Genomic DNA, 25,288 nt, shown 5'->3' with positions numbered 1-25,288 from the left:
CGAGGAGTTAGGGAATTGTTTGGGTTGGAAAGGGTCTAAAAGCTCGTCCCGTTCCACCCCTGCTACGGGCAGGGATACCTTCCACTGTTCCAGGTTGCTCCAAGCTCCGTCCAACCTGGCCTTGGACACTGCCAGGGGTGGGGCAGCCACAGCTGCTCTGGGCACCCTGTGTCAGGGCCTCATCACCCACATGAGAAAGAATTTCTTCCCAATATCTTGGAATGCTGCTCCCAAAAGGATGAGGATTAAAGGAGTTCCCGTGGGGAATAACAACCCTGAGGCTCATTGGGGCCACAAGTGAGGCAGAAGGATGCCAGGACTGGGCCAAGGGACAGCCCAGGAAGTCCCTGTGTCGTGCCAGCCCCGCTCCTGACAGACTTTAAATCTACCTGCTTTTCAAAATGTTTCACTTCTTCTCTTGATTCCACCAGCGAGCTCGATGGAACAGTTCTTATTCCCTTCTTTACAGCTGTTCTGACCTAAATGACAAGATTTATCCCACCTGCCCCTGGCGTTAACTGTCCCAGGATGCCAAATGCCAGATGGGAGCAGCCATGGAAATCCTGCCCTTGAGTCAGGAGAAGAAGCCGATGATTGTTCACACATTCTTTATTATCAAAAAAAAGAACGAAACCAACATTAAATTAAATAAATTACAAACATTTCTGAGCTGGTTATACATCATGCATTTACCAAGTAAGGCTTCAGAGCCAAAACACATCAACCTCACTGTTACTTAAGAGCAATAAGGGGGATTTTTTTACTGGAAGCTAAAATTTTTCACCAATGTGACTTTGAGCTTCCCTAATTCTCTGCCCAGGTACTTAGGAATGATGACTTTGGCCACATTGTGCCTCCAGCAGTGCCATTTGCCTGCTGATATTACATTTATTGCCAGAGCTGGCCCAGAATTTGGCTACAGAAATGGGATTTCTCTGTGCCTGGGTCATGATTTGCAGGAGAGCCACTGCTGCTGTTTCTGAGCTGTTTCTCTTCACATCCCATCCCAATTTTTGTAGGAAGTTCAGGAAATACTATCTGTTTTATGCCTCTTCTCTGAGGATTCCTGCATTTGGCCTGTCAGACCCCAGGCTGGGAAATCAACCTCCTGTAATGAGCCCTGAGTGAAGAGCTGGGAGTTGGAACTTCCCTCTTTTAGTGTGATGCCACCTCAGAGACCCAAAAATATTGATCAGGACAATTTCTTGTTGCTCTGCACCAATTTCTTTGTTGCCTTTCTTTCAAACCAGCAAATGAAAGGAGCTCTCAGGCAGTACAAAAGACCATGAGGAATCGCCCTCAAAGATCATTTAAGAGGCTTAATCTCTTGATTTTACCTTGTAGAACAAGCTGTACCCGGAGATTCCTGGAGAAACCACTGCTGTCTAAGATTAAAATAAGTAATAACCATTGGCTAGTGGGGTTTTCTACCCTCCTTTGGTTTTATTACTCTCGCCTGCACCACATAATCAGAAGTTGAGGTAGAGAAATGGTGACTTAGCAATTGAGATGTTACATAAAACCAAACGGGCAGGGTGCTGATGTTGTTTCTTTTAGTGACTCTCTAGCAAGGATGGTTCAGGAAGCTCTGTTTTCCTTAAAAATGAGACATCTGGGAGCTGTAGGAAAGCCCCACATTCTCTTCCCAGGAAGCCTTCAGCAATCAGCTCAATAATGTCTGTGTACTTCAAAACTGTCATTTGTAGTATTTTGGAGTAATAAAATAGAAATAGCATTTGAAAATAAAATCCACTTCCATGCACTCAACCCACTGGGCAGGCAGGACGATGAGCATGTAACAAGGAGTTCTTATTTCTGATTCCAAGCCTGTCCTATTAATAAAAATAAAATTATTTATTTAAGAAATTAGCCCTGCTGAGAGAGTACTGAGGTCTTTGGGGTGTCAGAAATACAGCACTGGTTCAAGGCAGTGTTTTTTGGGATGCTGGGACACAGAAGAGGAGAGGGAGAGGCTACAGAGACACGCAGGGAAATCCGGGGGGCTGCAGTCACAGACACCCCCGGGGTCAGTGCAATCAGAGAGCAGCAGCACCGGGCAGAGCTGCGCTGCCACACCTGCCAGAGCCACTGCTGCTCGGGAATCCAAGCCCTGAAAGGCTTTTAGTATTTGCTTGTATTTCACTGCAGTGGGGAAAGAGAGAGCAGGGACAGGGAAGGAGCAGGATGCCCAAATGATGCAATTCCAGCGTGGGCAGAAGGATTGTGAGGGACAAAGGGGTGGCTGAAGCCCTTTGAGTTCAGGCACCTGCCTCCAAACAAACTCCACTTCTGCAGCCCAGAGATGGCATCTCCTGAGCTCCTGCTTCCCCAGGTGGCTGCTGCCTGCTCCAGAGTCCGCTGCTCTGAGCGCCACGAGCAGAGCAGGGAGGAGGGAGGGATTTGGCAGTTCTGGAGGGTGGTGGCTTCTTTGCAAACCCGTTGCATCCCCAGGTAGAAGCACAGCTCTCCACGGAGGGGTGGGAGAGAGGAGTCTGTTCAGGAGGGTTTGCCCGGTGCTCCCCGTGCTCACAGAGCTGTCTGGGTCTCTGAGTGGAACATGCTTCCAAACATCTCCTAAAGGGCACAGAAGAGGAGCAGGGTCAGGGCTGGTGCCAGGGCACAGCCCCAGTGACACAGCTCAGTGTCATTGTCACACAGAAACATCCCCAGGAGCTCCAACCCTTCCCAGCACTTCTCCATGCAGGAAAGCTGGAGGTTGCTCTGCTTCCAGCTGGGCATGGACAGTATGGGGAAGGTCAGCCCTGGAGGGGATCTCCTGCCAGGGCCCAGATGTGGGTGCAAATCGCTGCAGCATTAACCAAGTCCATGCTGGAAATCTTGGCTGATGTTTCTTCTTTCGGGCGTGAACCCAACCTGGTTCTCCAAGTTCCCCCCAGTGCGTGGAGACCACAACTCTGCCTGAACCTGAGCTGTGTGGCCCAGAATGGATTGAAGGATTCCTCTGGGGGGTAACCTACCTGCTCCTCATCCAGCTGCCTTCCAGAGCTCCTCAAGACAGGGATTTAAAATTATGTTTGCAATTTGCTTTCTGAAGCACTGCAGTTACTTGCAGTGGCGCAGGGAATTTCCCATCTAATCAATCCCAGTTAGAAGTTCTGATTTCTGCCTCATACCCATGGCTGCAGTGACCCCTGGCACTACAACTCACCTCCTCCAGGTTCTTGTACTCTGCGCTGCTCTCGTCCACAGACTCGTCATAGATGGAGAGCTCTGTCTGGTTTGGCCTCTGTGCAGGGAAGAGTCAGGTCCACAAATCAGCAGAGTGCAGGGTCAAAAGGAATGAAAACAATGGCTGAGCCAGGCTTAAAAGGTGACACAGGCTCAAGGGAAATGCCCAGGAGAAGGGACACAGAAGGAATCCTGCTCCAGGTGTTTATCTCCTGTGACTGGGCTGGCGTTGGCCTATCTCTCTGGTTTGATATGAGATACCTTAACTCGTCCTGGGGAGATAACTGGCTGCCACTGGTGCCAACTCCAAGTGCCACACCATAAACCGACCCCTGTTTGGGGACAGAGCCTGTGTGACGCTGTGCCACCAGCATGGGCCACATTCCTGCCTTGGAATTCCTCGTGTGGAGCATTCGTGGATGCCGGCACTATTCCAGGTGCACAAGCTTTGCCTTCATTTCTGAGGGCCAAATTCTGCCTTTGCCTGTTCCAACCAGCACCAGACCGAGGGCACAGTGCTGGAACAGCTCTTCTGGCTCCTCCAGGCTGGTACAACATTCATCCCTCAGCTAAGGGCCTGTGTAAAACATTGACACTTCTGAATTCCCGTGGAAATCCATTCCATCAGGAGGTGCCCAGCCCATGCATGACAACTGGAATATTAAATATTTTGCTGGGTTTTGCTTTACCACTTAAGATAAACAAAAAGCTTTATTAGGTGCAGTTATTAGCGATTTGTTATTCCTGCTTTGTGCTGGCGCAGCCTGGAAAGCAAACAGGAGAACCCTGTGGGGTGAGGGAAGACTGGGGAGCAAATTTACCTCTTCCAAGATGGGCGGGTGGACAACTTCTCTGATACTGGCCAGTGCAAACAAAACAGCGTCATGGATGGTCAGGAAGATGTGACTTCGATCCAGGCCTCCTTCTTCAAAGACTCCCCCTGTGCTGATGTCGTTGTACACCTGGGCTGGAGAAAGGAGAGGCAGCTGAACAAGGAGGAGAGGAGAGGAGGAATTCTGGGGCTGTGTGTGGCTGGCGTGGTCCTCTGAGCTAAGGCCAGGCTCAGAAGATGCAGCTTTGCAGCAGAAATGAGTGTGGGGATCTGTTTTTCTGCATGCTGAGTGTGGAGATATTCCAGCCCCATCACTTCCCAAATGAAAGCACTGATTTCACACACAGACGTCAGTGATTCTCTTTCCTTTCTTCTGTTTTCTTCTTTTCTCTGTTCTGGCCTGGTCCAACAAAGGACTGACATCTCACAGTTTGAATAAAGAACAGAAAAAGATGTGCTGTTTGTCAGGAGCTCAGAAATGGGGGAAGATCACGTGGAAATGTGTTCTGTGGGGATTCTTACCATGCACGTTTGCCAAGAACACTTTAATCCCAATCTTCTGGTAGCTGGAACACAACTGGAAGGGATGAGATGGGAGAGAGAGGATTAATAACCCTGCTGCTCCAGCTTTGTGTTTATGCATAAAGTCTTCTCTCAGGGCTGGGGCTGAAGGAGAAAATCTGGGATGCAGAAGGAGCAAAGCCAAACAACTAAGGCACATAAACACCTTTATGGGAGAGAGCAGAAGGTACCCAGCTGTTGCCTGGCTGCGTTGGCAGTACAGAACTAACCTTGCTCAGCGCTTTTGTGCCCATCAGGTCCACAAAACACACCCCACTCATGTCCAGGATGATGGTGTGGAAGCTGATGTAGGGCGGTGCTGTCAGCACAGGGTCGGTGTCTGCCGTGGGCAGGACGCTGAAGGTGCTGCCCTGCAGGGTGGTGGTGCTGCCCAGCTCCCCGGGGCTCTGGCCTGGCCCAGCCCCATGGGCAGCAGGGCGGAATGTGATGTAGGAGATGCTGGCACCATTGGCAGTCGTCTGGTTGTTGTTGGTGTCTGTTGGGGAGGCACTCTCAAAGTCCTTCTGGAGCTCTTGCAAAGACAAGGTCTGCAGCAGAGAGGAAATGCAGTCAGGGCAGGGCAGAAGGTGAGGTCCTGGCAGGTGAATGCACCTCTACCCACTGATGGGAAGTGTTTTAATGTGGACTAACTCCAGCCTGGTACTAGACTGTCTGTCCCTTGGGGCTGGATATAGTCAGGATAATTTTCATGATTCATTTCTTTCAGAACTGCTCAGCATTGCCAAGCAAATGGAGCTGGGGTGACTGAGAAATGGGCTTTGAAAGGGCACCTTGGAGCTGACACATCCCCAGAGAAAGAGGCCAGAGCTGCCTGGTTTCTGCAGATTGTTCACCATATTTCCATTCCAGCCTCCTCTCCAGCTTTCCTGCTCCCAGCCACTCCTGGTTCTCCTGCATCTCAAAGTTTGGGGAGGAATGGAGATGTAGGTGGGGAGGAAAGGAGGTGAGAGATGAGAAATGCGGCCAGGAAAACAGTGCAGAAAATCCCACGTGAAGAGGAGCTGTTTGATGGGGACACAGGGACCTTGTTGGGAACTCAGGAGCTGAGTTACCTTGTTCTCCCTCAGCAGGAATTTTGGGAGCTTTGCTGGTGCTTGTGCTGTGCCCTTCGCCTGCCGTTTCACAAATTTCCTCCTGGCCAAGTACACCTTGCCAGGATCCACCCCTGTCTGTGGGAAAGAGAGATTAGTCTTTAAAAATCTGTTCCAAGAGTCAGGAGCTGCTGATCCTTTCCTGGCATTTCCCAGCCTGGGCACCCGCTGTGCACTGGAGTGGGGCGATCCTGGTGGCAACCAAACATCTCCTGGAACTCAGAGTACCTGCACATGCAGGGACAGACTTGGAATAGCAGGATGCCCGTTTTGGCAGAGCTTGGAGGAGGAGCCTGCCAGGATTCAGGCACAACCTCTAAAATGAGCTCTGCAAACAGCCCTGAGGGTGAAGGAGAGGAGGACTGAGGAGTAGAGGATGGATGTGACCACTGTTCATGATCATCCACAGCTTAATTATCCCCATGTAGCAACACAGGAGAGAGCGAGGGCGGTTTGGGATTAGCTTCAGGCAGGGATTTGTTGAGGAATTGCTCACCTTGGCTATAATTTTCTCCCGGAATATCTCCGAGTTGGCGAAATACAGCGGCGAGCAGTAAGTGACGATTTTAATCCCATTAACTTCATGGACCTGCACCAGAGACAAGAGCTCAGAGCCAGCCTGGGCACCAGTGGCAAGGAACAGCATTTTCTCTGAGGATGCTTTATCTTCAGCTCACCTTGTTGTAGGTTTTGGGGTTCTTGTAGATGTCAGTGGAAGTCACCTGGCCCAGGGCAGAGCCGTTGCGGCTGCAGAAAAGAAGGGATCAGCATTAGGGGAAGAAAACTGCTTCTGCTTCACATTCCACCCCAGGATTTGAACATTTGCCTTATGAAATCACTTGCATTTCATCCCTGCGGAGTCTACAGGGCAAAAGAAAGAATCAGCAGTTTGAGATGCCAGACTGGGAAATATTAATAAAGGGCTTTGATGGATTAAAAATGGTGTGAAAACCTCACACCGGGGCCCTGCACACAGACAGGGCTCGCTCTTTCCGTAAGCAGGACTTTGTGCTGGGAACTGTGTGGGGTGAAGCAAATTCCTTGCAACTCCCCTTGCCCTGGGATGTGCACGGGAGCGGGAATGCAGGCAGTAAATTAGCGCCTGCCATTCCTGTTTGCACATTCCGGGCAGGACACCTGCACTCCCCGGGGCTCCTGCCGCGCGTTCCGCGGGCCAGAGGTCGCTTATAAAAATCATCTGTCCCTCCTTTCTGCCCCTGGGAGATCTCCCGTGCTTCTCGTGGCCATGGGGGTACTTACAACTGGGTATGGAAAACCACAACCAGCACAGAGAACCCCACGCCCACTGCCACTCCGTAGGGAAGGCTCAGGAAGAAAGCGGAGAGGAAGCTCACGAGCCAGACCAGCTGCAGGGAGAGAAGGGGAGGGAAAAACATGGCAGGTCATTTTGCTGAACCATGGGCTAGAGGACATGGATGGAAATGGATGGAAAACAGATGGAAAATGGATGGAAAATGGGTGGAAAATGGGTGGAAAATGGGTGGAAAATGGGTGGAAAACGGCTCTGTGCTGCTATCCTGGACTCCCAAACCCTCCCAGCTCAACATGAATAGGCCAAGCCCTGAATTCTGCAGCTGTTCTAATGCTACAGTTTGGATGCTTTGGAGTGAACCATCCTTGCTGGGAAGTTTGCCAGGAGCCCCAGTTTCTTTTCAGCCATAAAAGCAGCCAGGGCGTTTCTCCACATGTTTCTTCTGCTCCGCTCGTTCCATCTGAAAAGGATCGGCCTGGCTCGTCAGGAAAGGGCTCCTGCAGATCCCACCATCTGCTGCTCCCTGCTCCAGCCCCGAGCAGCTCCCGCTGTCAGTCAGAGCAGTTCAGAAAAAATCGGCAATCATCTCTCTGAAAACTGCCTGAGCACCTGCTAGAAATGGCCTGAACAGAGAAGATTTGATGGCCAAGTTGGCAGAGGAGACCAAAAGCTGCCCCACTCCAGCTCAGAGCTCTGCCATTTGTCATTTTTATGTGTTAGCACTCAAGCATCTCCCTCCATATGAGATCAGTCCTGCCCTGCATTTAAACATCCCCTCTGAAAATCATTATCCGGTTCTTTTAATCCCTTCCTGAAGATTTATAAAACCTAAGTTTGACCTTGGATGAATCAGGGTAACTTTGATGACTTCAAAATCTTAATTTATATTCATTTAGTGTATAAAAGGCAAGGAAGAACTTCCATCCATCCATCCATCCATCCAGGCTTTGTTAGAATTAGCTGGAGTTAGCTGTCCTGAAACACAACCAGCATTAAGGTGATGAACACCAATGGTCTGACATCACCCAGGAACGGTGCTCCCCGTTTTGGGACAGGACACTGAATCTAGTTCAAATTCCAAGGAGATTAAGGTCAGGGGAATCCCGTTCACTGCATTGGCATCTGCCAGGACGTTCCTCAGGCAGCACTGTCCATCTCCACTCAGCCCACGCTCAGTGTCTGCCCAGGCTTTTGGGCTCTCTGAAGCCTGTGGCCTCCATCTGTGCTCTGGTAAAGGGACAGCAACTTCCCCTGCCCTCACCTGAGCTGCCAGAGCCCACAGACCTCCCCTCCCAGCCAGCAGCAGCAGCAGAGCCCCTTCAGAGATGTGCCCAAATTGATAACTCATCCCTCCTCCAGCACCTGTTTGAGCAGGATTTTGGGAAAGCTCTTCATGACTCAGACCAGCCCCTCTGGAGTCCTGATTGCCCTGATAAGGGGGGGTTTGCTGGGCCTTGACAGGATATTGGCTCAGTGTCCACACACGGCACTCAGCCGTGGGAGTCCTGTCCAAACACTGTCTTTTTCTGTCAGACATTTCCAAATTCCGTTCTCACTCCCCCGCCACCCCCTGCCTGGGTTTATACATCAACCAGTGCCTGGAGTCCTTATCACACTGAAGGGCTCTCCTCACCCTGGAGGGCCATTGTGTGAGTTTTTAAGTCATGACTCCCAGATATTGAGCAGGGCCGGTTTGGCTAGTTCTGGGCAAACAGGCTCTGCACTTGATTGGCATTTAAATACAGCAGGTAAGAGTTCAGGCCTCTGTGATATGTGCTCTGAGCAGCAGGGTGCTCAGCTGGGCAGGACAGGGAGCACCATCCCACCAAGAGAGCCAAACCCACCTCCTGTGAGGGATTCATACCCCCCAAAAACCCCACAAAAGACTTTTTGCTCATCCTGCCCTGGCCGGGTGATGCCTCCCGCCGCCTCAGGCACTCACACAGTCCAGCTTGCTCTTCTTCCACAGGTAGAAGGGATCAGCCAGCTGCTTGAGGGAGTTTTTCAGGTTCACGGCGATGAGGGCCCCCAGCACAGACTGTGGAGGAGAGGTTTGGTGTCAGCCAGGACATGGATGTGCCACGTTTGGCAGGGGATGCTTTTCTGCAGCATCTGCCCACCTTGGGCCAGTTCCATCACAAGGGTGATGCTCACAAAGATCTCACTGGGATCTGGGCAGGGTAGTTGGGGTGATTCTTTCACTATCATTTAGACTTATATTTGCTCAGAGAAATTGTGGCTGCCCCATCCCTGCCCAAGGTCAGCTTGGAGCAACCTGGAATAGAGGGAGGTGCCCCTTCCCATGTCAGGGATGAGGTTTAAAGTTCCTTCCAACCCAAACCAGCCTGGAATTTTGTGGTTCTGTGATTCCTGCCTCCAGACACCCAGTGCAGACAGGTCCCCAGGCCAGGAACAAACCGGCCCGTGCTGCCGTTTGCATCAGGAGCTTTTTGGAGCGAGGCTGTGCCTTTGTTTGGGTGGGGAGAGCGTGTGTTGCAACGGCTCTGCCTGCACAGATGTTTGTGTTACCTTTGGAAGAGGCTCCAGGTAGATTCCCAGAGACAGCATGGTCACCATGACCACCAAAGCCACAAAGAAACTTGCCACCTGCAAAGAGGAAAGAAAATCACTTCTGCAAACATCAGGGCTTCCCAAAGCTCCCCTGCATGTTCCCCCTCCTGCTGCTGCAGCCAGGGGCACAACTGGGCACTGCAGCATTTCATGTGAGGGGATGTTTGCCTCTGAAAACAGGCTGGGGTTTGTAGATCTCACAGATTACCCCAAACTTCCCTCACTGCTCAGTCCAGGGGGCCAGGCTGGGACTGGGGATTGACAGCTCTGCTTCTGTGCCCAGCCCAGAGAACCATCCAGGGACCAGAATGGGCTTGGGGAGGGAGGGAGGGAATTCTGCTTTAACAGCAGCGATGTGAAGCACTGGTGTGTGAAACTTCTCCAGAGCTGCACAGCCACGTCAGGCTGGCAGCACGTGGCAGCTGCAGCGCTTTGTGCTGCGGAGAGAACGCAGGCAGGAGAGGAGGAGGAGGAGGAGAAGGAGGAAGAGAGGGAGGAGGAGGAGGAGGAGGAGGAGGAGAAGAAGGAGAAGGAGGAAGAGAAGGAGGAGGAGGAAGAGAAGGAGGAGGAGAAGGAAGAAGAGAAGGAGGAGGAGGAACTAACTTGGGATTTTGCTCCTGCCCCATCCACGGCGAGGGTGACGGAGAGAGCACAGCAGATCACATGGATTTTGAAGAAGGATCCGAAGAAGTTGCTGCAGCCCAGGGCCAGCATTTCCTGTGGAGATGTGGAGAGTGTCCATCAGAAAGGACAGCTGCCCTTCCTGCTGACACGTGGCAAGAGAGCAGGTGCTTGAGTCTGGCTCATGTGGCCAGGGCAGGCTCTGGGCTCCCCGCAGTGCATCCCAGACTCTTTCCTTCCAGTAAGGTCTGGGATAGGCTCTGGCTTAGCAGGGAAACCTGGAAGCACAATTCCACACAAACACGTTGTCATGTGTTGACACACTCAGGGCAGGGCTCCATGTGGTATGTGTGGCTGTTGTTGAAAGCTGCCACTGTGCCAGGGATGACAAAAGAGGATTATTTAATGTCCTGCCTCTCACAGTATCTGGGTGACACACCAGGAATCCAGGTCTTTCTCTGCTCCCCGAGAGGTGTATGTGCCTTGCCATGCTTCAGCAAGCTGCCAGAACACTGAGTCTGGAGGGGGAGCAAGGCAGAGAGCCCAGCCTAAAGCTCCTTTCCCTTTTCCAGCCTCTCTGCAGCCCATGGGACAGGGCTCTGCCGTGTCCTTTCGCCCCCCACATGGCACAAAGCCATGGAGCCTCCACGGGAGCAGCACGTCTGCTTTGAGCCGAGCACGTCTGAACGCTTCCCGTTCACGCCGTGAGCTTTTCCCTTCACGCCTGAGAGCAAAGGGAGCAGCCCTTGGCTGCCCCAGCCCCAGCAGTACCTGGTTGGGGTCCACATCATAGCCATGCTTGGCTGCCAGGGTCCTCCCCATGGCCAGGTTGATCACGTAGCCCACGATGGCGAGCGAGAACGCCGTGCCCACCATGTCCTTCCACTTGCTCACCAGGGGCAGGGTGGGCTCTGGGAACCTGCATGCAGAGCAGAGGTGAGGAGTTGTGACACCGCTGTCCAGGGGCTGGGGGGGTGGGTGAGGAGCTGGAGGGTTCAGGAATGACATAATCCGTGCCCACGCTCCAGAGGATGGGGGTGGTTGTGTAACAGGGCACACTGACACTCCTGGAAGGGGACTCGTACACCTGGGAAGAGTGAGGTGTTTTCCAGGCTGCAGGAGGAGGAGGAGGAAGGAAAACTGTCTGGAAGGTGAGTCAGACCTGCACAAGCACTTACCCCATGCTGATCTTCCCCACTATTGGCATCCCGTACTTGTCGGGCATGTCGAAGCTGCCGGAGATTGCGGTGGCAACGATGACCTGAAAGGACAGGGAATGAAGAGCTGCAAGCAGGAAGAGCTGAGCTGGCTCCGAGCATTAACCTCGCCGTGCTCCCAGAGCTGACAGAATAAAACCAGCACCAAATCTGGGCTGGGAAAGGAGAGAACAGTCCCAGGAGGAGTTATGTTCTTCACCCTCAGCATCACCAGCATGCAGGTGCAGGGATGAGCATGAGGATGGCCCAGTTTCTGACTCCAAACCATGTGGGGGCCGTGTCACATTCGCTGTGTAGATGCCCTACGTGGTGGCCCTGCTGACAGCAGCAGTGTCCCGGGGCTGTGAGGCGAGGGGAGGGTCCCAGGGACAGCCCAGGTGTCACTTACGATGATGATCTCCATCGGGATGGGCATCCGGATCTTCTTCATGTACTTCAGGTTGAGCTCCTTGACAATGATCAGGAGCACAGCACTGACCAAGGCATAGACCAGGGAGGCCAGGTTGGTTTGGGGCAGACCTTTACAAATGTCAATGAATGTCTGAGGGGGAGAGAAGAGGAGAAGGTGTCACGGGGAGCCAGAGACTCAGGACAACATGGACAGAACAACGGACAGCACTTGTTACCATAATCAACACTCTGAGATGTGTGAAGTGCTAAAAAACCTCTGCCGAGGGATCAGCCCCCGGCCCTGGGCCTGTGCCGGTGCTTAAATGCAGTTCAGCACAGGATGCATCCATGGAAGATGCAGGAAATCCCAGGAATGGGCAAACCTGCTCAGAGGAAACTTTCCTGCTGCTAACAACTCTGCAAGACTCCTGCTGTAACCCCAGATCCCAGCCCCGTTCCATCATTTCTCATTAAAACCACGCACACAGGGCTCAGATAACGCTGGATAGGGAACACAGCAGCAGCCTGGCTGTGCCGGGGCAGGGATTCCCCTTCCCTCCACCCTTCCCTTGTCTCCTGGGCCCCGTTTCCCTGGCAGGGGTGGCGGTGAGGCCGTGGTGGGGGGAAGGTCGCTGTGCAGAGCCCCCACTTACGTAGACGATAGCTAAGGGCCCGGTGTAAGACGGGACTGTCAAGCCGAAGACGTACTTGAGCACGGAGATGAGGATCTGCAGCCCCGCCGCCGTCATGAAGCCCCTGATGAAGGACTCGGACAGGTAGATGGCCACAAAGCCGAACTGCAGGAACCCCAGGCACAGCTAGGGTGGGACAGAGGAGGTGTTGGTAGAGCAGTGACAACCCCGAGGGACGCAGAGCCCGTGTGGAGCAGGGTGATCCTCTGGGAGAGCACACATGGCAGGGGTGTCCTGGGGCAGGGATGGGGACAGGAGGGCTGCGGGTGCCATCCTTGGTGGTCCATATAGAGAATTCCACCCCAAGACCAAAAAATCTCCAAAAATCTCTATTTTGGAGGCATCGTCCACCCAGAAGTGGGGCCTCTTTGAGCGTCTGCCACCACCATCTGTGCTCCAGGGAGAGCTGGGCTGGCTCCATGTGGGCCAGAGGATACGGCAGAGCCCTCACCTGGATGATGGCTGTCAGGCAGGCCAGGGTGGCAGAGATCTCCAGCCTGGCCGCCTCCAGGGCCGTGGTGTTCACGCTGGTCTCGTTGGTGGTGTGGTTGAAGTACTGGAAATCCGACTCTGGAGCCAGCTCATTGCAGATGTTGCCAACAATAATGCTGATGACAGCAAAGGTCCCTGCAGACAACACAGGGAGGTCAGGAGTTCCCTCTGGGGACAGTCCTGTCCTGGAAGGCTCCTGGGCAGGCGGGGCTGTGCAGACTGAGTCCCTCAGCCCATCCTCAGCCCCATGGCAGGAGGTGGCAGAGGGTCATTGGGGTGACATCCTGCTGCGCAGCCAGGATCGGGGATCCCACAAACCCCTGGCAGAGCAAACGTCCCAGTTCTGGGGCACACCAGCATTCAACTGTTCTGTGCAGACAATTCCTCACCTGGGACCATCTGATGGATGCCCCCGAGGAAGAGGTAGGTGATCAGGGGGAAGAAGGAGGAGTAGAGCCCGTTGACAGGAGGCAGATTGGCTAGGAGGGCGAAGGCCATCCCTGGAAAACATGAGGGAAACAGGCAGGGAAATATAGGGACCACCAGGCTGGAGGGAGAGCTTGGGGTCATCAGCAAAAATATGAAACCCCTCCCAGGTGGGCATCAGCATCACCTGCAGACCTTTACTTGAGCTGGCAAAGTGTTATTCCCTCTTGGAGACCCAGAGGGTGACGCTCCTCACCTTGCGGCACTTGGATTGTCCCCGCACTGAGCCCGCCGAGGACATCAGGCAGGATGTAGTCCTTGATTTTGTACTTGGGAAGCCACGCCAGTATTGGGAACAGGCGGAAGAGGGTGAGCTTGAACCTGGAAGCTGAACATCTGGAGGGGAGATAAAAAATAAAAGCAAATAAGCAAAGAAGGAAGGAAGCAAATGAGCTGGAATTGGAGAAGGATCTTCCTACGAATGTCTCAGCTGTTCTCCCTCGCCATATTCTGAGCCTTCTCTTTCCTGTATTGTTGCCTTCCTTCTGAGGAATGGAGATAGATTTCCAAGAAAGTGATCAGCAGGGTTATTAACCTTTGTTTGCATAATTATAAACCTTTCTTTAAGGTGGTATTGGTTTCAATCAGAAAGCTGATAAAAGGAAATCCCAGCTGAAAAGCTTAAAAAAACAATCCACACACCATTCCCTGCATCACCAATTGTGCTTTTTCCACTATTAAAAAAACCCTTGGAAAGCAGGACCCCAAATCCCAAATGCACTCAGTGCAGACTGTTCTGCTGATTTGCCAGCAAAGAGCCACCAACTTCATTTTCTTCAGCCCAATTTGCATTTCTCCCATGCCTTTCATCCATCAAACCTCTGAAGACCATGGTTTCCCAGGATAAAAACGGGATCTGTGCCCCCAGGTATGAATGACACCCCCCCAGTTCCTGGCTAAATCTGGTTTACATTCTATCGCATTCCCTCTTACCTGAAAAGGTTTCTCAGTTTCTCCCCGACAGGGTAAGTTCTGCTTTTCTTCTCAAACTCCTCGTCGAAGAGGCTGACGGAGTAGGCAGGACGTTCGATGACATAGCGAGGCCTGGCCTGGCTCATCTCTGGATCATTTGGATTTTTCCCAAAAGAAAATTTAAAAAAAGGAAAAAAAATAAATAAAAAGAAAGAGCAAAGCCAAGAATGTGGCTGGAGTTGGCCCCACCTGCGGTACAATAGAGCGGACACCTCCAGCGTCTGGAGCCCTCCCCGAGCTCCTCCACCCTAAATAGTTTCCCCGTGGCAGAGAGGCAGGTCCTGGGAGTGGCTTCTCCCAGCTCCAGGGGCTGCTGCTGCTCCCCGGCTGCGGGAGCTTTCCCAGCTCTTCGGAGGTGATGCTAATGAGCGATGCTAATGAGCGATGCTAATGAGCGGTGCCGTGCGAAGGGACCCGAGCGCGGCCCGGATCGCCTGGCAGCCGGGCAGGGGTGTTAATCCCGGCTCCGGGAGCGCCTTTTTGCCTCGGGCGAGGCACTTGACCTTTCCCATGCCTCGGTTTCACCATCGGTGGGGTTGGCAAGGCTTTGCCAGGCTGGTTTGGCTCGGTGGCAGATACTGGCACCGGGATCAAGGGCTGGATCCCATCCGAGGTGTTCCTGCCACGCTGCCCAGCGTTCCACAGCCTTCCCAATGCTCGCTGGCCGGGGATGAGCACCTGGTTTCCTCTAGGAAGTGATGCTCGAGGAGATAACTGTTGCTAGCTCATGTCAGTGATGAAGATGCCAAAACATCCCGGCAGACCAGTCCTGCCCAGTATCTGGGTCTCACCAAAGGGGTGATGAACTCCAGAGAACCCTTACTTTACCATGCCCAGAGATGCCTGGGGAGAGGGGAGAATCACCCCGAACTGGCCGGGCTGGGACAGGAGGGAGGAAGTGGTCAGATATAAAACGAGGATCTCGGTAATTATTTGTGTTTTGGTGTGTATCTAAGTGGGTCATTGCCCAACACAGGAGGAGAAGAGGGGGTGGAAAAAGCTGGTGATTCAGGCAGGAGAATGCACCAAGAAACAACATCCAGGTTGCTGAGAGCTTACGGAGTGCTCTGAATGTGCCAGAACTTCCCCCCTTCCCTCTCTGGGTGCTGCTGGAAGTCAGGGCACACCTTGACATCGAGTCTGTGGCACTGGGATGAGCAAAATGTGCTTCCCCAGGACGGGTGAGAGCCCTGGCTGATACCTTGGGGTGAGGACAGGAGCAGATTGTAGCAGAGCAGGGCAGGAAGGAAAGGATGATGCAGAGACCCGAAACTTTGGGGAGAATTTAGGTCAACAGGATCATTATGCAAATAGGAGCTAATGGGTCTAGAAAGGGAGGTCATCAGCCCCACTCTTTAGAGTTCACAGGGCAAAACTGCTCCGGCAGTGGGGTGTTGGTGATTCCAGCTCCGATCTGCACCCACAGGGTCAGGAGGGACCCCAGCCCACGGCTGTGGAGCAAAGAGGAGACACGTCCCTCCTCCTGCAGGGCCTGGTGCCTCATCCAGTGCCCTCTGCAGGCGTGCAGGGCACACCTGCTGCTCCTTTTCCCCTGGAGATTCCTCTCCAAGAGCAAGGATAAGCTTTGCCTTTGGATAATAGGACTAATCAGAGTCCTGGGCTCTTCCCAGTCCCTCATGCCGAAAGCCTGTCTGATAGGCAGTCACGGTTTTCCCATGTTTCCCGTGATCCTGTGGCTGCTCCCAGACTTTCCCCCAGCCCCACAGCTCTGCTCGGAATTTCCAGGTCTCCTTGGTGAATATTTTGTAGGTCCAGACTCAGCAACAGCTTCTGAGGGCTGGTAAGCCCACCCGAGTTCCTGGTGGTCTCTCTGATCTCCATGCCTCCTGCCACCAGACAGACCCAAGCAGCCAATTAAATCCCAGCTCTTTAATGAATTTCCCCTGCTGAGTGAAAGTGCTGGCAATCAAGAAAATAATAAACAGAGCAGGTACAGAGGGGAAAATATCCCCATGATTAAATTCCATCTTAAACAAACAGGCTCATGATGTCAGCGTCTCGGACAGAGTCAAGTTCTTGACTTGGCTTATCGCTGGCCTTGCCCTAGCTCAAACAGCAGCTTAAACCTCTGAGATTTGGGAATTAAAGAGAACCAGGAGCTGCGGGGCTGCTCCTTGAACAAAAGGCAAAGCCAGCTGGCCTGGTGCTGGTGGGACGAGCCCACAGCAAGCTGCAGAGCTGGTTTAAACCCTGCAGCTGGGGCAGGACCCTGGAGCAATTCCATGAGAGTGGAGGGAAGAGCAGAGTGCCAGGCAGCTGCTGCATTGCAGGGACCAGGTTTTTCAAGATCTCTCTTCCAGTGTGAGCACGGAAATAAAGGACAAGGTCTGGGGGAAGAGCTCCAAGCACTCACAAGTTTTTTAGGAAGCCCATCCCTGCAGTGGGGTTGGCTGGAGTGGGTGATGCTCGGAAATGTAAAATTTTGACCTCGCTAAGTCTGAGTGCACAAATGGGATAAACACTTGGAGCAAGCAAGCAACACGTGAGAGCAGAACTGCTCCACTCCAGTGACGTGATGTGGGTGACCAGCATTGTCCCAGCAGGTCATGAGTGTCCCCTTGGTCCAGACCTGGGTGATCCCAGCCTTGCCAGTCCCAAACCAGGCTGTGCATGCTGGGCACGGACCTTTTCTCCCAGAGTTCGTCTTGCAAACACACTCACTGAGCTCTTATCTTTCGTCCCTGTGCTGGTGATAGCTGTGTTTGGGAAGAGGAAAGTCACATTGAGGTTCCTGGCTGGTGTTGATAGGAGCTGTTGGCACAAAGCCACTTTCCTGCGCTGATGCAGGCACAGAACACGAGCTCCAGTCCAAGGAATGAGTCGAAATTTGGTGGGAGAGCCACCTGATCGCTGCGTTATGTGGGACACAAGGGCCCAGACTGATCCCAGTGCTAGAGATGGACATCCAAGGAATGCTTCTTCATTTTAGGGATTAAAAATCAGTGCTGTTGGAATAATGCTTCCTCCCTTGCCTCCCCCCCTCCATCCCCCTTCTCCTTGCGCAAGGCACACCCAGCCCTCTGTGCTGTTTGCTCCGGGATGGGGTTCAGAGGTCCAGCCTCTTCCCAATCCCATGTGAATCTCCATCCAAAACACCCCTCTCCCGGCCCCACTGCCCAGAAAGGGCCATAAAAGCAGCTCCCCCCTATTCCCCAGACCAAGTCTGGTGGGAGAACACAGGCACAGGTGCAAGGGTTTGGTTGCAACACCAGGACAAGGTCTTGACTCCCGTGGCCCCGGACCGGTGCCTTCAGTGCCGCGTCTGCCCGGCTCCGGCTGCAGGTGCCACGGGAGCCCTGGGGCAGCGCAGGGAAAGGGCCCAGGTCCTGCAAAGTCAGCAGAGGAAGCCTCCACTTGCTCCCTGAGACATGCATGGCACAGGTGCTGGGCTCTTGGTGCCAGATGTGGCAGTGCCAGGCTCTGCAGCGCCAGGTGCTCCCCCGGACTGAACTCTGCCTCACCCTCCTGCCACACTCCCGCTCCCCTCTCCCTTTCGCGCCTCTCCGAGCGCCCAGGCAGGAGGAGAAGGAGGTTCCTGCTGTCACGCACTCAGCTCAGGTATTTCAGAGGGATGTTGTATAATTCACCTCTGCAATCAGGCACCAGGAGCCCGGCAGATCCGCCCCTGCACTCCCTGGTCACTCCCTGCGACGTCCTGGCATTGGGGACATGCCAGGAGCGAGTCCAGCTGATGGCCCACACCAGGAGCTCACCACCAAGGCACCCCAGAGTATTCAGCTGGGGCATTTTGGCACAAATTCTTTTTCACATTTAAAATGTGGTTGATTTAGTTTTGTTTTACCTTTGGCTATGGATAGCCGCAGGCTTCACCTACAAATGAACTGATTCAGGAAGAGAACCTGGCAGTGGTAAAGCCAAATCTATAGTCCTGCATTTCTGGCACGAGTATTTTGGGGAAAAAATCATTCCCTGTAATCTGGGAAGGGGGAAGAAGCTGAGGCAGGGAAGCAGGGGTTGTGTTCAGGGGCTGGTGCCACGCACTGGGCACACACATTTGTTAAAGGGTTTAACCTTTTCTTAACCTTTACTCATTAGAAACAGAAGAGCAAGACACCAGAAGAGAGTATAAATCAGTTTTGAAAAATATCCATGCCTCAGAAAAGGCAAAATGCCAGAATCCATAAAGTTCAGCCAAAACTTTGCTGTTCTAGTCCCTTTTCCATGAGGAACCACCGTGATGGCCGGGGGAACAAAAGCCAGAGGGAGAAGGGGGTGAGAGGAGCCAGGAGGAACTAGCGGGCTCTGATGGATCTTGGGCAGGCATGGAATGGATCCTGTGCCACAGTGCAGGGCCAGGAGGAGACACCTCTGCCTCCCTCCAGCTCCCGCCTCCCATCCCACTGCCCCGAGCCTCTTTCCCCCTGGGATCTGCCATCCCATTCCTCCACTCCTGCACCTTCACCACGCAGCAGCCAGGCATGAAATCAATGTTTTCTTTCTGTTCAGACCCAACATTTGGAGTGTTAAATGGGTGATTTCCATCAGGCAGATGGCCCTTTTCTCGTTGTGAGTGACCCAGCCCAGCGCAGGCAGCGGGCAGAGCTCTTGTGCTGCCTGCGCTGGGCCGGTGCCAATGTTTGATGTACCACTTCACACGAGTTTCTAACCAAACTAGCTCTGTGCCTGGTAACCAGAGTAATAAAATCTGCAGGCATCTGCCAGCAACTGAAGGTGAAGCCAAAGTGTTTGGCTCACAGGGTGTTTATTAAGTGAAATGTTTATATTCAGCAGCTCGGCTCCTGCGCTTTGGTGCGAGGGAGCAAACGCTGTGGGCATGGGGGATCTGCCCTGCGCTGACACCAGGGCAGCAAAGTCCGGGTGGGACCCACTTTCCCTGGGATTTGTTTGATTTCCCCACTCGTTCCCAACCCCACCCCGACTCTCCATTGCTGTCGTAGCCGCACCAGCGCCGCGGCTCTGCGAGGAAGGGCTGGGCTGGGGTGAGGCATCAGGCACACGGCCTGGGGTGCTGTGCTTTGGGATGTCCAGACACCCCATCATGGTCCTCTGAAAGCCACCAGCTTCCCTGCCCTGCTGTCCCCCAGGGCTGTCACCTTGCGGAGTGTGGCAGAGCAGTGCCTGACCCCAAGAGCATCTCAGCCCGATCCCTGGAAGTGCTGTCTCCATCCCCTTCCTGTGTAAAAAGCAGCTGGGATGGGCAGGAGTGAACTGGGAAGGGCATTTAAAGGAAGGAGAAGTGAGACTTTGTTGTCCCTCACTGCCACATCTCTGCTCTCCACGTGTCTCCGACCTTGCCCTTGCCTTTGAAGAGCAGGTGGGCAAGGCAACTCCAAAGGAATTAAAAAGTTTGCAGCATTCCTGCAGCACTGATCTGGGATGCCTGCTGAGGCCTCATTCCTCCACGTGCTCCCGCCCCTCTGGATCCACTCTCGGAGAAGGAAAAACACCTCTGGGGTCATCCCGTCCATCCTGTCCCGGAGGTGGAGGATGGGACGGCATTTCTGTACCGGGAATCTCTGACCCGAGGCAGAAACGCTGTGTGACCAGGACAAATGTCACTGCAAGGGCTTTAGGACAGGTCCCCAGCTCCAGGTTTCAGCCTGCTTACAAATAAGGTGTGGACAAATTTTATCAGGGCAGAGCAGAAAGCATCCCAGCTGCAGGAGTTTTTCCCCATGGAGCAAGACTGAGGGGATATTTCCTCTTGCTTATATGTGGAGGAGCCTGCCCAAACTGGACCTAAACATCCCATGAAATGGCACTGGGAGGAGCTGGACCCTGCACCCGGTGTGACAGGGCTCAATCTGGGAGCACTCCTCATTCCCAGCTTTAAAATTCCCTCCTAACCTGACTGTGAGCACCAGGATGCCCAGTACAGCCAAATCCCCTTTTCTGGCTTGGATTCCTGTGCACAACCAGTGCTTCTCAACCGCTGCCCGCAGGCACACGGCTCCACATCCCTTCCGTCCATCCCGGGATGTGCAACACCCGCTTCGGGCTGCAACATCCTCAGGGCAGGGACCACTTTCCACAGTCCCATGCACAGAAAGTTCTGCTCATAACAAGAATCCAGAAACCGAGTGTCTCTCATCATTTGCCTCTCCTATGCCAGGCAAATCCCTCCACACATCTCAGCAGGAACCAGGCAGGATAAGATGGCAGGATTTATTCTAGCAATAATTAATTCACATATTTGGCTCTTCCAGCCTCTCTCTTCATAATAAATCAAGCTGCTGGATCGCTGGTGTTGCTAATTCCTGAGTAAATCTGCTGCCGTAAATCCCCTTGGCGAAAGGAGGGAGGGAGGAAAAGAAAAGGGTGAAAAAGGAAAAAAAAAAAAAGAAAAAAAAAGAAAAAAGAAAAAAGAAGTAGCAGTTCTCCAAATACTGCGACTCACACCCAGTGGCTGTGCAACCGGAGTGTAAATCCCCCACGCCCACCCAGACAAAGAGCCCGATTGTTGGAGTTACCTGCGCCTCGGGAGAGCGGCCGATCCTGCGAGGGGGGTGCAGATGTGGCAGGAGAGGTGCTCCCGAGGAGGTGTGCAGAGGTCTGCGCTCAAACGAGCCAGTGAGTCATTTATAAATCACCTCAGTCAAGGGGACCGAGGGCTGTGCTCGGCGCCTGATTGGCTTGAGGAGGTAATTGCGAGCAGGTACACTCGGGCTGAGCCCAGGAGATAGCCAGGGGAGATAAGGAGAGGTCTGAAGAGGGAGAAGAGCCTTTTTGGATGTCCCCCCTCACCCCACCCCTTCCCTCTCCGGCCTGGGCCGTTTGATCCCCTCTGCGGGTCCCTCCATGCTCTGGGTGACAATAACCCATATTCACGTCACCCCGGGCCCCCTCCCTCCCCTGCCACGGGCCGGGGGCAGCAGAAGATGCTTTTGTTGGCCGCGGTGGGCAGCGCCCGCCCGGCCTTTGAGCTCCGGCCGACTCTCCGCCCCCGGGATGGACAATGGGGCGCTTTGTGCCAGCGCCCGACCCCGCCGCGCCGGCCCGGGGATGGGATCGGCAGCGGAAAGCGGAGTCTCTCTCATTTCCAGGTTCAAAGGGATGAGAGGAGAGGGGAAGAGAGGCGAACCCCGCTGTCTGCCCAGGGGAGAGGGTCGGGCTCTGTGTCCCGGCGTGGGGATGCGGTGGGAGCTCTCCGCGGCGCGGGCATGTGCGGGAGGCTCGGCTGGGCTATCTGTCATCAGCCTCGCAGGCACGGTCCCCAGGCAGCAGCCACACCTGGCCACGCGCTCCTGCGCTGAGGGTTTGGCAGGTTCTTCTGACACCCCTGGCAGGGGACAGCGATGGAGCGGGGAGGGGCCGGGATGGGCCGGCCGGGAGCTGCAGCTCGGGAGCCACCCCTGAGGTCCTGCTCGATCTCCTGGCGCGGGAGCTGCCAGTGCCTTGGGAAAGGCAGCGTTTGAGACTGGAAAAGCTCCTGTGACAGGTCAGGGAGCGGCAAGCTCAGAGCAGGGGACAGGGCTCATCCCCTCCTGCCGTCGTGTCCAACCCACGGCAACGCCACCGTGCCGAGCTGGGGCCAGGATCCCGGACTCCTCTCATCTCCGGGCTCCTGGACTCCGCTCCAGGATCCTGGACTCCTCTCCTCTCCTCCCAGAGGGATTTGAGAGTGCAGGAGCCAGGTACCGGCCAGGATGCTGCAGGTGCTGAGATACACAGGGACATCAGCATGGAATGGGGCAAGGAATGGGACCAGCAGGAAATGGACAGGGACATGTCCCCAGAGGAATTGGCCAGCAGAAGGAAGCTGCAGGGGGTTCACTGCCGTGGAAGAATTGATCTCTGTCCCCAAGGGCAGCTTGGCATGGGGTGTTCACGGGGGTGCCTCTGCTGCCCTCCCTCCTCCGGGTGTCACCCACCCCACCGGGATGTGCTGTTACCTCCGAGCGCTGGAAAATGATGGGGAAAGGGAGCAGGGAGAGAGATGGAAGGGCAGGGAACACGCGGCTGGGGCGAGGAGAAAGGAGAAGGCAGCGGTGTGGCCTTTGGTCGCTCCCAGAGGAAAAATTCCCGGTACCTTGTGCATGCTCGAGGCAGCTACTGCCAAGAAACCTCATCGTATGCAAATCAATCATTGTGTCTGGAGCACGCCAGAGGAACACCCTGCCCGAGGTGCCAGAGGGAAGGGGGCTGATTCATTGCCATCTGACTGACAGAGGTAATAATTGCCAAGCAGTTATCCTGTAAATATCATTAATAACTCATATCGAGTGGGTTTTTTAAAGGGCAGCCTGATACGTGCGGAGCCCTGTGGGACAGGAGCGCGTGACACAGCAGCGGGAGCAGCCCACGAGTGTTCCCGGAGGTCCCTGTCACAGGGCAAATCCCGGGAACACAGAGCTCCAGCATCCACAGGGATTCTGCTCCCGAGGCACCACGGAAAGAGGGGCAACAGCATCCTGGATGGTGCTAATTAACATCCAGGGCTAATGTGCAGGGTTAATTAGCTATGAGGCTCATGCTGAAATGGACTCCTGCCATCAGTGAATGGCATTTTTCCTAGCAAAGCTCCACTGAGGAAAGATGAAAGGTAAAATTCCAAAGCTGGCTCCCGGCATGAGGGAGACAGGACCAGCTGGTGCTCCTCATCCTCCAACCTGCTCTTTGCATCGTGCCCTGGGCAGGCACATGTAGGGCCCAGCAAGGTCAGCAGCGGGATGCCAGGTCCGTGGGAATGCCAGGTCCGTGGGAATGCCACTGACCCCTGGCACAGGCGGTGAAGAGCTGTCTGTGCACACTGGGACACAAAACCAACCCAAAGTGACTCTGTGCTGCAGTTGCTGGCGCTGGGACTGGGATGCTGGCAGGGCTGGAGTCCAGCTGGTTGGATTTTTGCACCCCCCAAGGAAGTTCTCCATCCTGTGCGAGGTAATTTTCCCACAGGGAATGACTTCAGGCTTTCCCTGTCCCTTCCCTGCCCCGGTGTCCCTCCTGCACAGATGGATTCCCTGTTGTTTCCTGCTCCCTGTGGCAGGACCTGCTATTCCAAAGTCCTGCTGGGTGTGATCGGGATTCAACGAGGTCTTGCCCTGTGGAGAACCCAGCCCCGTGCAGCCATCGATGGTCCTGGGGCATTTCTGACGTGGGAGGCACAGTCCGGTCAAATTCCATTTGCAGGACCTATAAATACAACTTATGCTGCCTCTTTCTGCTCTGGCCAAACTCCCCACATGTGGCCCGAGGTTGTGTCCACCAAAAGAGCATCCAGGATGGTGTGCAAGGCATGGAGGAGTGTCTGGAAAGCACCGGGAAGCCGGGGAGAACTGGGAGATGGAAGGACACCCCAGGGACTCCTCAGGCACACAGACTGCAGAGCTGGTTATCTCCTGGGCCGATAGCAGCATTCCATGTGCTGGAATGTATAGATTTGTTTACAGAAGATTAATATTAGCACTTAATGGGAGCGATAATTCAGTGGTAATAACTCAGTGGAGCCCCGAGGCTGGGGGCAGCAGGGACAGGCAGCGCATGCCCTGGGGCGGAGGGGGCTGGATCCTGAGAGGCGATGGGACCTGCAGGGAGCCTTCCTCCCTCCGTCCTTCCCTCCCTCTCCCATCCCCAGACCTGCAGCCAGAGCTGCTCCTTGCTTTAGGGTGGTTTTGCCAAGGAAACGGGGTTTGTGCAGGCACAGGCGTGGGTAGGAGGCAGGCCTTGGGGTGGAGATGCTGCAGGTGGAGCAGGGCAGCCTCTGAGGAGGGAATCTGGTGCTTCCACAACGATCTGGAGGTGATGAAGAGGTTGAGACGTGCTGGGAGGTTGTTCCTCATGGCTGATGTGCTTCTCAGGCTGTGACACCTGCACAGGGCACAGCTGAAGCCACAGGTGGAGTGTCCTGCTTCCCTGTCTGTCTGTCTGTCCCTTCAGGAGCTTTTAAAATCCTTCAGCCAGATGGGAAAGCAGAGATGCAGGCTGCCAAATTCCTACGGGAATGAGGTAGTGGAGGAGGAGCAGGTGATGGATTTGCCCGGTGCTGAAGGATGCTCTGAGCTGCTGGGAGGGTGGGCAGGGGTTGGTACCCCCAGTGTCACCGTGGGGACCCTGTGTCACCCCACAGAGCCCAGCTGGAGCTCGGAGATTCCTGGGGCTGGTTATCACCGTTTCCTGCTCGCCCAGGAATGCAGGTCCTGGGCCCGGGCCGGGTGCCACCATCCCGCTGGCAGAGGTGGCCCAGCCGTTGGCTCTGTGGTGCCAGGGCTGGAGCCACGGCTCCCACCTGAAAGGGAACTGCCAGCACTGCCGTGCCCGCTCGGTGTCACCGGCTGGCACAGGGGACAGCGGCTTGATCCGGGCAGGAATGAGGAACACGATGTCCCAGAGGGAGGCAGCAGGATTATTTACAGCCCCAAAATGAAGGCTGGAATGCAGAAAGGCTGCGGAGAGCTGCCCCCGTGCTCGGCAGCGCGTGGGCGTTGGGGCCGTTCAGTTCTCGGGGTGAGCTCGGGGCTGGGGAGAGGCTCTGGGCCTTTGGGGTTTGTCTGCCAGGGGAATTGCTGGGTCACAGCTGCTTGGGGCCTTTCCAGCCTGCCTTAGCCCTGTGGGGACATCTCCAGAGGCAAGAGGAGGGCCACCCTCCTGCTAAGACTGTGTCACCTGCATGTGTCTGTGGAGCCAGCCCTGCCACAGCGCTGCTGGCCCTTTTCTTCACAGGGGGATCCCCTCCCGGGGCTGCAGCAGCAGGGCTGGCATGGACATGTCCCCAAACAGAAGGATTGGCAGGGTAAGACATCCTGGCTCAGGGAGCAGAGCAGGTTCTGGTGGTCAGAGCCAACCGCACCAACCCCGGGTTCTGTCTGGGGCATCACAAGGGCCTCCAGAGGAATCGTCACCCCCAAAAAGACCCTGCCCAGCGCGCAGAGAGCGCCTGG

General features: G+C 54.6%; 1 protein-coding gene across 1 annotated transcript; it reads right to left on the bottom strand.

Annotated features, from left to right (window-relative positions):
* Positions 1-591: 591 nt before the first annotated feature.
* On the bottom strand, positions 592-20,956 carry SLC26A9 (solute carrier family 26 member 9). The gene is made up of 21 exons (XM_039565516.1): positions 20,882-20,956; positions 14,370-14,496; positions 13,633-13,772; positions 13,340-13,450; positions 12,910-13,085; positions 12,420-12,584; positions 11,765-11,917; positions 11,338-11,420; positions 10,931-11,078; positions 10,142-10,255; positions 9,497-9,574; positions 8,910-9,005; positions 6,955-7,061; positions 6,372-6,441; positions 6,191-6,283; positions 5,656-5,772; positions 4,813-5,130; positions 4,544-4,598; positions 4,011-4,156; positions 3,170-3,247; positions 592-2,574 (listed from the first exon to the last, which is right to left on the bottom strand). Exons 2-21 carry the CDS (start codon positions 14,492-14,494, stop codon positions 2,527-2,529), a joined length of 2,421 nt encoding a protein of 806 aa, XP_039421450.1. The 5' UTR covers positions 14,495-14,496; positions 20,882-20,956; the 3' UTR covers positions 592-2,526.
* Positions 20,957-25,288: the final 4,332 nt, after the last annotated feature.

The sequence above is a fragment of the Corvus cornix genome, chromosome 26 (assembly GCF_000738735.6).
Source record: "Corvus cornix cornix isolate S_Up_H32 chromosome 26, ASM73873v5, whole genome shotgun sequence".
Classification (NCBI taxonomy): Eukaryota; Metazoa; Chordata; class Aves; order Passeriformes; family Corvidae; genus Corvus; species Corvus cornix.
The sequence above is the reverse complement of the archived record's forward strand: the minus strand, read 5'-3'. Positions and strand labels throughout refer to the sequence as shown.

What these genes read in the sequence shown, in the direction of transcription:
- SLC26A9 (XM_039565516.1), bottom strand. Translation starts at nt 14,494, where the DNA reads ATGAGCCAGGCCAGGCCTCGCTATGTCATCGAACGTCCTGCCTACTCC. An exon ending in ACCTGGAGCCTCTTCCAAAG is followed by an intron (nt 9,006 to 9,496) that starts GTAACACAAACA and finishes TCTCCTCCACAG; the next exon opens with TCTGTGCTGGGGGCCCTCAT. An exon ending in ACCCCAAAACCTACAACAAG is followed by an intron (nt 6,284 to 6,371) that starts GTGAGCTGAAGA and finishes TCTCTGGTGCAG; the next exon opens with GTCCATGAAGTTAATGGGAT.